The following is a 12,288-nucleotide window of genomic DNA, read 5'->3' on the forward strand; positions in this document are numbered from 1 at the left end:
GATGGCTGAGTAACATCACTGTCCCGCAGGCAGCTAGAAGCACCACAGTCATGGATCACCTTAATGTAATCAGGGATTGACACATCTCAAACCTAGGATTTAGTTCTAAGATGCAGTACTTGGTTCCAATCTAAGTACACAAGATTTACCAGTATCTACCATTTAACCTTGGCACGCTATAACCACCTGTTTTCGCCTCCCTATCCTTACGTATTCATCAAAAGCTCTGCTCGGCTTCTCACCCACCTTTCTCAGACTCCACATATCCAGCCAAGAAAAGGTGGTCTGAACTGCCAAGCTCACTGCTGGACAGCATTGCGCTAAGTGCCAACATATGTTTTTTATATTTTGTCCAGTTTTTCCCATTCTCCAAGTAGAGTGTTAATCCAAATTACTTTATCCAACATTGCCAAAAGTGGAACTCCTCCAGAAACAGGCTTAATATGTTCAATATTTAAAAAATTTAGAAGTTATATCTTTTCCAGTTTCCCTCCATTATAAACCCAGATGCACACAGAATGTTTGCTTCTGAAGTATGCATTCTACCAAACATGTTTAAAGATAATGTGCATTTCAAATAAACCAAAAATTGAAATTTGTTAAACTATCAAAATACCTTTATAATATATCTTTTCCATAAAACATTTCATCTATTCCAGATTAAATTAATGATAAAACATTTGCAATGAAACAACTCTTTAAAATACATTTTCAAAGAAAAAAGTACCAAAGTAATTTCACATAAGAAAGAAAAACTTTACCAGCTTTAACACGGTTAATATTTTTCTTTTCTAATTGTCCCGAAACATCTACTAAAGTGTCAGCATGTTTTTCAAATATGCTAACCATTATATAGTTTTTCCTGTCACATTCTTTTTTTGCCTTGGAGAACCAGAGACTCATAATAAAGACCTGAAGTTTAGTGAAAATCTGAAGAACCACAGTGGCTGTCAACACTTACAGTGAAAAATACGAAAATCGATGTATGGGTGAGAACCTCTTCTTTCTGATTCAAATCCTGCTCGGCTCCTTACGCGTACATCTCCTGGTCAGAATCAAGAATACAATGAAAGTTTAGAAGGCTCTCATTTGGAAAGAAGCTCCAATATGCAAGAAAGGTCCACGTGGTAGGACTCCATACATAATGGCCCCTTAGTAACATACATGGAACAAGTAGTGAAGAGAAAGTTATCTGAAGTGTTTCACAGATCTTCAGTACTGAGTTGCAAGGTTGGATGAGGTGATTTTTTTTTTAAATATACCCCTACAACAATAATAATTATAGCCTATTAAAGTAAGCTTTCTGAAAGATAAGTCAAATATGTGATAATACAACCTAACACTTTATTGTTTACATGGAATTTAAAAAAAAAGAAGAAGAAAAATGTCCACTGGGAAACAAAATCTCTTTTAGAAGAGACAGAAAATCCTCAGCACAAACCTTTAAAAGGTCATAGCAAGAATAAACATTTATTAAACATCTACTCTGTGCCTAGTACTATGCTATGGACTAAAAGAAATTAGAAAGATAGAAGAGACATGACCTATTCTCAAGTAGTCTGCAACCACATAAATGTGTAGAAAACTGGAATGCTGTTGCTTTTCCACTATTTAACTTAATCTTTTCTACTGCCAGTGAGTATACCCAAGGTCTTCAGCTAGGTCTTAAACTTTGGTCTTTATAATCAGTGTTTTTCCTATATGGACCTACATGACTTTCAGATTTATTTCTCTATAGAGCAACATAACCACAACACTTTTTGTCTTACAGGCATTACTTTATTTAATTCTCAAGTCAACACTCACCAATAACAATCTCCATTTTACAGATGTAGAAGCTGGACTTTGAGAATAACATGTGCCATGCCCCAAGGTTAGTGCATAGGGCGGGCCAGGATTTAAATTCAAGCCGTGTGGGTTACAAAGTCAACACTTCCCCACTCCACTGTCACAGCTTCCAGGTCCACAACCTTTAAGTCTTCAACCCTTATCCCTGTGTTCATACAATTCTGCCTGCCTATAAGGCTTTACTAATTACTTGTTTTTCTAACTAAGATCATCATTTCTTTGAAGGCTCATTTCATCTGCCATGACTCTACCCCACAATGATGAATCACCTCTCTCATGCGGTGTGATTCCTTTACAGTGTAATGTCTACCAGGCATCCACCATACTTCAGGCACTGGAAAGACAGCAGGGAACAAGATATACAAAGTCCCTGTCCTCAAGAAGCTTATCTTTTTATAGCATGAGACCAAGAACAAAGCAAATACATCATTTCATAGTATGAAAGATGATAAGTTACATGAAGAAAACTAAAGCAAAGGAAGAGGAATAGAGAGGGAAGAACAGAGGTGACGCATTAGTGTGGTCAGGGAAAAGGAGGTATCTGAGCAGGGACTGGAAGGAAGCGAGGCAGGGAGCTGCATGGCTATCCGAGAGGAAGAGGTTTCCAACAACAAGGCAGAGCAAGCATAAACACCTGTATCCCAAGACAGAAGCATGCTTGGCCTGTTCAAGGACAAGCAAAGAGGCTTGGATGACTTATGTCAGGTGAGTGAGGGACCCTGTGGGAGGTAAGGACAGAGAGGCACAAGGGTCAGATCATGTAGGGCCTTTATGGCCATTACAGCAGCTCTGGTTGCTACTCTAAGACACAGAAACATCAGAGGGTTATGAACAGAGAAGATGATCTAACCTATGTTTGCAAAGGCTCGCTCTGGCTGTGTAGTCTAAAATAGAGGAAGGTGGCTGCAGGAAAACTGGGTAAGGAATGAGTGCAATAAAAGAAGCAATTGTGGGGAGCAACTCGGACTAGACTAAGTTACTGGAATTAAGACTTATTCTATGCATCTGCTCTCCCACAATATGGCGCTGGGAGAGGAGGAAACAGCTTCTACACAGCTGCCTCCAGTTCAACCAATAAACAGCAAGACCTGCTCCTGATTGGAGGAGAGCAGCATACTCGGCGTGTGGGTAGCAGAGTTGGGATTGGTGGAAGAGGACTATAAAGGAGGAGAGAGACAACATGCACCAGGAACATCTATCTGAAGGAACACCTGTGCAGCCCCCGAGAGAGCCGGCCGGCGGTGTACCGCTCCCCCGCGGAAGTGGGGAAAGTGGCAGGGGGAACCGCCCTTCCACGGAGGTGGAAGGGACGGTAGCCAACCTGGGAAGAACCAGCAGCAAACCCAGGGAGGGCCGAGCAGACAAAAGAACAGCGCAGGGTTTTGTGTCGTTCCTCCACGAAGAGGGGGAGCGACAGCAATAACTAAGGCTTGGAGTGGGTAATACCATCAGGGTGGTGAGATTCTGGATTTATTTTGAAGGTATCAGCCATCAGGATTTGTTGATGAATTAGACACAGAGTGTGGAAGGAATAGGAGTTAAGAATTGGCTGGTGCCGTGGCTCACTTGGTTAATCCTCTGCCTTTGGCGCTGGCATCCCATATGGGCGCCGGGTTCTAGTCCCGATTGTTCCTCTTCCAGTCCAGCTCTCTGCTGTGGCCCGGAGAAGGCAGTGGAGGATGTCCCAGGTGCTTGGGCCCCTGCACCCGCATGGAAGACTGGGAGGAAGCACCTGGCTCCTGGCTTCAGATCGTCCCGTAATGGCCATTTGGGGGGTGAACCAACGAAAGGAAGACCTTTCTCTCTGTCTTTCTCTCTCTCACTATCTAACTCTGCCTATCAAATAATAATAAATAAATAAGTAAATAAAAGAATGACTCTCAGGTTTCTAACCTGACAGCTGAAGAATGGAGTTATATTTACTGAGACAGCAATAGACTACAAAATGAACAAACCTGGGGAATGCAAACCTTGTTGTGTAAGACATGCTAAGTTTAAAGTACCTATAGCACACACCTAGGTGGAGATGTTCTACAGAATTAAAGAAAATATGAATCTAAAGATATGTTTTAAGGATCACAGAGCCCTGAACGTGTTTGTAGGGAGAGATGGAGACAGTGAAGAGGAAAACACTGCACATTCACGAGGGAAAAAAAATAAGTGCTATAATAGATTAGAAGTGAGGCAAGTAAGATACAAGCAGTAAATTAAAGAGGAATAATGGGAGTAAGAGCAAACACAGGATCTCAGGCAGCACTTAGGCTTAAAAGTCTGAAAAGGAATAGTGAAAGAGGCAAAGGAAAACAGAAGTTGGAGAAGGGTGGCTCAATATCTTCAAGGTGAGGGAGGGATTCTGAGCAGGAGGAGAAGAGTCACAGGCGATCCTCCAAGAAAAGGTAAGTAAATTTGTCTCTTGGAATCTTAACAGTATATGTTCAATAGTATGAAGTAAACTGCATGGGATTAGGAAGCATGTCATCTGGCAGAGAGAGAGGGACAGAGAGAAAACTACCTTGTGGAATTGAGTAAAACATCAGTAACTTGGGGCCAGCGCTGTGGCTGAGCCGGTTAATGACCTGGCCTGAGGCGCTGGCATCCCGTGTGGGTGCCGGGTTCACGTCCCGGCTGCTCCACTTCCAATCAGCTCTCTGCTATGGCCTGAGAGGGCAGTGGAGAATGCCCAAGTCCTTGGGCCCCTGCACCCATGTGGGAGACCCAGAGGAAGCTCCTGGCTCCTGGCTCCTGGCTTCGGATCAGCACAGCTCCGGCCGTTGCGGCCATCTGGGGAGTGTCTCTACCTCTCTCTGTAACTCTGTCTTTCAAATAAATAAATCTTTAAAAAAAAAAAAAAAAGAAGAAGAAGAAGCTTAAGCACCACGACTAGAAGATAAATTCCTTGCAGCCAATTGAGAATAAAATACATCTGGTGACAAAACTGTCTGACCAGATATTCCATGGCCTCAACCATGTCTGTGCTGGCAACTCTACAAACCTATTTTTTATGAAGAATGTTCAACATGCAATTTAAAATTGTGGACTAATGACACTGTCCCAGTTATTAAGCCAGAGATTTCTCCATTATCTGTGATTCATAAATGCCTCCTTTTATTCACATTACATTCAGTGTTGGTTTCTAGATTCTAAGCTTCAATGTAATAGATTATTTGTGATATGAACAATGATAAAAAAAAAACCTAACGAAAGATACCACATCCTCAAATAAAAGATTATGATAAAACAATGAACTAATTTGGGTACAAAATAAATAAGGCTTACCTAGCATACGAATGTACAACGCAGTCTGATCAGAACTGTCATAGGAAATAGCTCCACGTCGCTAGAAAAAAAATACACACATTTTAATGTGTAACAATTAAATGTAATACAAAATTCAGTTCAACTAACATAGATTTATTTATATTATTTGCAAAGCATTGTGCAAGCAATGTTGGAGATACAAAACAAAATTGGACATGGTATCTGCTCCTGAAATCTCTAGTGTGGAGAGAGACAAACACTTATAATACAATAAGGTTAAGAACTATTACAGAAGTGGATACAGGATGAGGAGGTAGAAATTTCACCTGAGTAGGTCAGGAGAGGTTTGGTAGTGACTTCTGAGTTGACTCGGAAGTATTGACAGGAGTTGCCCAATGGCAGAGAGAGGAACAAGGCGATCCACTGGATTCCCTCCTCCATCTTTTGGCCCAGGCTGCTCTCCACACAGAAGCAGGAGTGAGCATTTCAGCTACTGCTCAAAATGCTCCAATGGCACCCACTGTATTTGGAATAAATTCCAAACTCTAAGCTCTGATTTCCCAAAGCTTTCCACGGTCTGCTCACCTCTGTCCTCTCGTTCACAATTCTCCTCGCCACTATGAGGCAGCCACATTGGCCCCTTGCTTGTCCTCAACCACACCAAACGCACAAAGCCTTTACACTCGCTGCTCCCCTGTCGGGGCTCACTGCATCATCACTCCCTTCTCATCTCTCATGTTCTAGGTGAAAAGCTGTCCCTTCAGAGAGGGGACTATCAAACCTCAAGCCACCAGACAGCCCCCATCCCCCAGCAGCCTAAGTCAATCCTCTGTGGCACTCAACTGACATCACCTTGTGTGCATGTTTCTAAAATAAAAGCTCCACAAAAGCAGGAACCTTGTCTGCCTTCATCATTGCACCACTGGCTTCTAAACAGGGCCCATTACTTAGTAAACTATAAATAAATATTTGGTGAATAAACTACTGAATGCACAGATTGCAAATAAGTGATGAATAACAGTTTACAAACAAATGGATAAGTCAATTATCAATTAAAAGAACTGATATAAATGATGATAAGTTAAACATCTGGAAGAGAAAACTGACCAAGTCTCCCATTAGAATCTAAGCTCTAAGGAGGCAGGGATTCCACTCACTGCTGCATTCCATGACCTGGACTAAATCTCAACACATACAACAGGGCACACCGAAAGTGATCTACAAAATTACTTGAACCAACAAGCAAAGGGAAAAAAAAAATTTTTTTATGGTGCAAAAGTGAAAGCAAGTTTATTTGAGATAAGCAACCAAAATTCCCTGGGTGGAGGAGAGGCCACAGAGCTGGGAGTCTGCTGCCCCAGCAGAGACAGTATGTTAAGAAAAATTTTAAAGTATATTAAATGGAGTTAGCACAGTGAGCCACTGATACACAAAGTACAGTGCCACTGCAAAGAAACGGAGAAAATAGTCAATCAAGACTCTAGAAGCAAATCCAAGAATATAATTTGTATTTGATATAGAATATAAAAATATATGGGGGAAATGATGATATTCAATAGTGTTAGATTAAGTGGTTACCTTCTGGAAAGAAACATAAAGCTTATTATTGCATTCCTACTTCAAAATAAATTACAACGATTTAAATGTAAAAGATTATTAGAAGAAAATGGGACTACATTTTTAAAAAATTTTAAATAAGGCAGGCCTTCTAACTATTCTATTCTATAAAAATCCCAAGTGGGCCAGTGTTGTGCTGCAATGGGTTAAGCCACCACCTGCAATACCAACATTCCATATGGGCAATGGTTCAAGTCCCAGCTGCTCCACTTCCATTCCAGCTCCCAGCTAATGTGCCTGGGAAAGCAGTAGAAGATGGCCTAAGTCCTTGGGCCCCTACACCCACATGGGAAAACGGGAAGAAGTTCCCGGCTCCTGGCTTCAGCCTGGCCCAGCGCTGGCCATTGCAGCCATTTGGGGAGTAAACTAGGGGATGGAAGACCTCCCTCCCTCCCTCCCTCCCTCCCTCCCTCTCTCTCTCTCTCTCTTTCTGTAGCTCAGGCATGGAATTTACAACCCCAACACTTATCCACAAATCTCAAGGAAAAACAACCAAGTATTTTAATATTATTAAAAAAACAATTTACTTTGATATCCTCATAAAATGCAAAACAGCTGCCCAAGACATTATTAAATTCTTAATGTTTATCCATTTAAGAGAAAAATATCAACTCAAAATTCTTACATGATTTCATATTTCTTTAAAAAGAGAAAAATAGCTCTTGAAATGTAAGAAGAACATTTCAAACAAAAATAAAATTCTAGCTATCAACAATGGTTGCCTGAATTGTTGAAATCTTTACTGAGTATAGAGTTCGTCTGTATATAAAGATAATTAAAAATGAATTCTAAGAATGGGATGGGAGAAGGAATAGGAGGTGGGACGGGAGTGAGGATGGGAGGGCGGGTAAGGGGGGAAGAACTGCTATATTACTAAAGCTGTACCTATGAAATTTGTATTTATTAAATAAAAGCTAAAAAAAACCTGGGGTTGCCTCTAAGGAGGCCGAGGGACACAGATGTAGGGGGGCACTTTTCAATGTGTATCTTTGTACCTCTTGAATTTCTAGTGTGTGTATTAAAATTCACGAGCTGAATACAGTTTAAAGATCTACTACAAAGAAAAGCATGATCCAAATCCCAAGGGAGAAAATCATACAGAATACACTTGTATGCTTAAAGTAACTTCCAACAAGAGTATCCCAAGGAATAGGAATAGCCTCCTGCTGTGTTTCATGGTAAACTATTTTTTCTGGAACAAACAGCCAAGTAATCACTTGGTATTAAAAGGCACTACTCGCACCTGCTGCTCCAATCCTCTCCCCAAGATATTTAGCTTATTAGATTACAGTCCTCCCCTCAATATTACCATACTGGGGATTAAACTTAGTAACCCTGAAAGGGCACATGCGGAAATAAATAATTCCATCAGCTAAAATATTTTTTTTAAGATTTATTTATTTATTTGAAAGGCAGAGGCAGAGAGACAGAGAGACAGAGAGAGACAGAGAGATCTTCCATTTGCTGGTTCACTCCCCACATGGCTGCAACGCCCAGAGCTGGGCCAATACAAAGCCAGGACTTAGAGCTTCTTTCAGGTCTCCCACGTGGGTGCAGGGACCCAAGCACTTGGGCCATCTTCTACTGCTTTCCCATGCCATTAGCACAGAGCTAGATAGAAGCTGGAGCAGCCGGGTCTTGAACCAGTGCCCATTAGGGATGCTGAAGCACTGCAGGTGGCAGCTTTACCTGTTATGCCACAGCGCCAGCCCCATAACTAAAACATATTAATGAAACTACAGATATTGGGCAACAGCTTGTCACATCAATACCTATCAATCTGATAGAATGCAATAACAACCTGGATAAACAGCTTGTCGAACCAAAATTTAAGCTGCTATGTCTAATGGTCTTCTTTAGGAGGGTGGCTTGCATCATTATTATTTTTTCTAATGCAGGAAGGGTATTTACTAAAACGGCCCATAATTATACAGATAAAATCTCATTTGTCACCTCATATCTTAAGAATTGTGAAAGAGTAACATCAGCTCTCTATTAAATAAAATAGTATTATGTCAAAAACTGGGTAATGAACATAATGATCATATAATTCGGTCATACAAAACTTATTTTAAGGTAATCATTTTAGGCTCATGTACAGAGCCTAACTTAAATATTAAAACGGTAGAGTTTATATTAAAATTTATAAAAACTTGGCAAAAAGTGGAATTTAATTTTTAAAAGGTTTATTTTATTTATTTAAAAGGCAGAATTACAGAGAGGCAGAGGCAGAGAGAGAGATATCTTCCACGTGCTGGTTCACTCCCCAAATGGCCACAACAGCTGGAGCTGTGCCAATCTAAAGCCAGGAGCCAGGAGCTTCTTTTAGGTCCCCCACTTGGATGCAGTGGCCCAAGGACTTGGGCCATCTTCCACTGCTTTCCCAGGCCACAGCAGAGCTGGATTGCAAGTAGAGCAGCGGAAACTCGAAGAGTGCCTATATGGGATGCTGGCACTGCAGGCGGCGGCTTTACCCACTACGCCACAGCACCGGCCCCAGTAGAATTTAATTTTAAATACACATTAACAAGTTACTTAGGGATATGCAAAATACCCATACTCTATCTGATACAAGGTGCCAATTTAAGTAAGACTGATCTACAAATACTTAGCTTAAATGCTATACTGAATCATAAGACATAGCTTTTATGAAATAAATCCAGATAAAAACTTTTTTTTTAAATAGGTGAAACTATCAACAAATACATCCTGAGTGATAGTCCTTCACTCACCCCCTTAATCTTAATTAAGAAGATTAAAGTGAATATAAGCCATTTCACTCAGCAACTGAGGTAGAAAAATGTACCGTAAATTACGAGAAACCCTGGAACTTCATGTTAGAATCATATTGTTTTAAAAAATAATTGCATGTACTTTGCACACCAAGACTACACATAGCCTTAACATGTTTCTTTAAAGATTAGCATTTAAAAATACCATATAATAGTAAGATTTTATTTTTAGTAAAAAGAGTAAAACAAATTTCATGAAAATCCTGTGTCACACTGTCAGTCATAAACCATTCTGAGCTATCACCCACATTCCCACCTCGCCTCACCAGTGAATGGAAATAACTGAGAAGCTCCTACTCGTGACTCTTCTAATTTAGCCATCCTGGGAACAGCTTGTAAAGCAAACTAGTATAGGTCAAAACATGGGCGAGGCTGGGCTAATCAGAAACTGACAGCCGCCGCATAAACAAGTTAAACTGCAAGGTTCCAAAGGATCCAGTGCCACGCTCAAACACGTTCTCTACGCCCTGGCAGGACACCGCTCACCCTGAATCAGGGTGAATCGGTCTTCCATAAATGATCTGATGGGAGGGTTCACGACCAAAAGGTGTAAAAGCTGTTCCCAGTATGAGTAAATACATAACTTTTAAAGGCAGACATGCAAAAGCAAATTCATTTCTCCTACACAGTAAAAATATTAACATATAAACTCCCTCTGTCAGGTACTGTTCAGGTGCTTTCACACAAAATCGCATTTGACCCAATGAAGAGCTCACTAAGGTAAACCTTTGTGGTCCCATTTTGCAGACTGGTAAACTGATAAGTTAAAGAGCTTAAACACAGTAGACACTAAATACAATTTTTGATGACATTATCAAAAAACAGTAACATATAAGCAAAACACAAAGCTCTTAAAATCAGTTTTCTCTGCTACGCCAAAAGTCTTTTGCAGATCTTACTCGTCCCACATAACTGCAGGTATTTGAGTTCCTACACTATTCAAATATTGCATTATCCACTGAATAGTATCCTTCCCATTCTTTATTTTAAAATGTTAAAATAAAACTTTAGCATCCTTTTTGTTTTTGGTGATCATTTTAAAAAGTAAAGTCTCTGAAAACACCCACAATTCAAATGCATTAATATTAACTTGATCTGTATTTGGTAACTTGGCAAACCAATCCTTTAGAAACAATGAGTTAAACAGCCATCAGTGCCAAAAATTAATTCTTAACTTTTAAAACACACAGTTTTTTAAAATTTGAACAAACCGTTTTTCTTCAAGTGATTTATTTCATCATTTCATATTCACTAAGAAAAGTGGACTACTTCTCATGAGTGTGCTTAAATGTTAGCTTAAATTACGTAAAAAATTACATACCAGGGATTAAAATTTTCCTTGAAAAAGGAAATTAACTTTATAAAAGTTTTGTGTTGTTTAGCGAAAAGTGATGACTTTACAATTTTTGTTACTATTCTTCAGTTTAATACAGAAAGAAAAAAAAGCAGCATGGTGATGACAGATATTATCATTCTAACACAAGTGCAGAAGAAATAGCCTAATAATTCCAAATAGTATAAACTTATTTTAGTTTTAGACTCTGATCCAGATGGCAAGTGGCTAGTTAGCACTTGATCAGGCTTTTCTCAAGCCTGCTGTTTAGAATTCAACTTCAGAAACAAGTTGTCATTAATCTTACACTTTTGACATTCTATTATAGCTAAGACATACATTTTAGCAGCAGCAAGACCTTAAGAAATAACATGACAGAGGGTGATTTTTTTAAAAGCTTATCACTCTTTAGAAGTCCTCAAATTTCACTTTAAGTACACAAGTGTTAGTAAATTCTTTTTCTGCAAAGGATATTTAAAATAAGTACACCAAAAGTCTCTCAACAGTTGGATTTTATTATCTTAAAAGTTCAAGTTGTTTAATTGTAAAACGTCCTTCAGAACAACTACTTGGATACTGAGGAATGATGCCAGAAAACACCCCAAAAAAGGAATCAAGTGGAAAAGGAATAAAAGCTGCAGGTAGAAATTTAAAGCCTTTCTGCTGACAAGCAAAACTCACAGCTCTTTGAGTCAGAGATAAAAACGGAGGCAAACAGAGAAAATCAACTAGCCACTTCATTGCATTGCAAGTAACGATTAAGTGTCACAATCTTCAAAGGAGAGATGGCCTACCTTGGAGGTGATCCACTTGATAAGAACCAAAGCCAGACACCAGATCAGTGTAATTCCCATTGGATCAATCAGATGCCCACTGCATAATCTCTCTCCTCTACCAGTGAGCAAGGAGGACTTCTTAGGAGCCTGGTAAATAACCAGCTGTCCTGAGGCAGAGGAGAGGGGACACTGCCTGCCTGGAACCTCCAGCAGCTGCCTTCCAACAGCAATCACCTGACTCCTCTGAGAATGCACTGCCCAGCCAGTCTTCCTACCAGAGCAAGCTGCACACCCCAGGCACGGGGTGGAGCAACCTAAGGATAATGGGGAGGAGGGGGGCACCTGAGCGAGGGCTGACCTAACAACTTCAAATAAGTGGACAAAAGCGGCCCCAGGCCAGCCCCACGCACTTGTACAGTCTTTATACTAACAGACTGATTGCCTCACAACAACTTTCAAAAACTGTTTGGCAGGATGAAAACTTTCCTCTTGGTCTTCACACAGACCGTTTCACAGGCACAATGTCCCGGCATTTACAAGTAGTATAACACATTTTACTCTTCAACTTCTCACATTGATGTTTGATCAACGTTTACTTCCTTTGGAGCTAGGATTACTTTATGAATGTTACATGTTGTCGCAAAAACTGTTCTGCTCCTTAACA

The 12,288-nt window shown here is 40.2% G+C and overlaps 1 protein-coding gene across 6 annotated transcripts in view; it reads right to left on the bottom strand.

Moving 5' to 3' along the window:
* The window catches only part of PDE7A (phosphodiesterase 7A), a 131,382-nt gene that overhangs the window by 59,532 nt on the left and 59,562 nt on the right, over positions 1 to 12,288 (bottom strand). For 3 of the 6 annotated variants that reach the window (XM_002710533.6, XM_008255575.5, XM_089336270.1), the window contains exons 2-3: positions 5,125 to 5,185; positions 962 to 1,045 (exon numbers count right to left, since the gene is read on the bottom strand). In XM_002710533.6, coding sequence (XP_002710579.1) covers positions 962 to 1,045; positions 5,125 to 5,185 — 145 coding nt within the window. Of the gene's footprint in view, positions 1 to 961; positions 1,046 to 5,124; positions 5,186 to 11,642; positions 11,914 to 12,288 lie in introns of those variants that run through there. The other 3 variants (XM_008255577.5, XM_008255576.5, XM_089336271.1) reach the window with 2 other exon arrangements.

Source organism: Oryctolagus cuniculus, chromosome 6, assembly GCF_051225735.1.
Source record: "Oryctolagus cuniculus isolate XC-2025 breed Fujian yellow rabbit chromosome 6, ASM5122573v1, whole genome shotgun sequence".
Lineage (NCBI taxonomy): Eukaryota > Metazoa > Chordata > Mammalia > Lagomorpha > Leporidae > Oryctolagus > Oryctolagus cuniculus.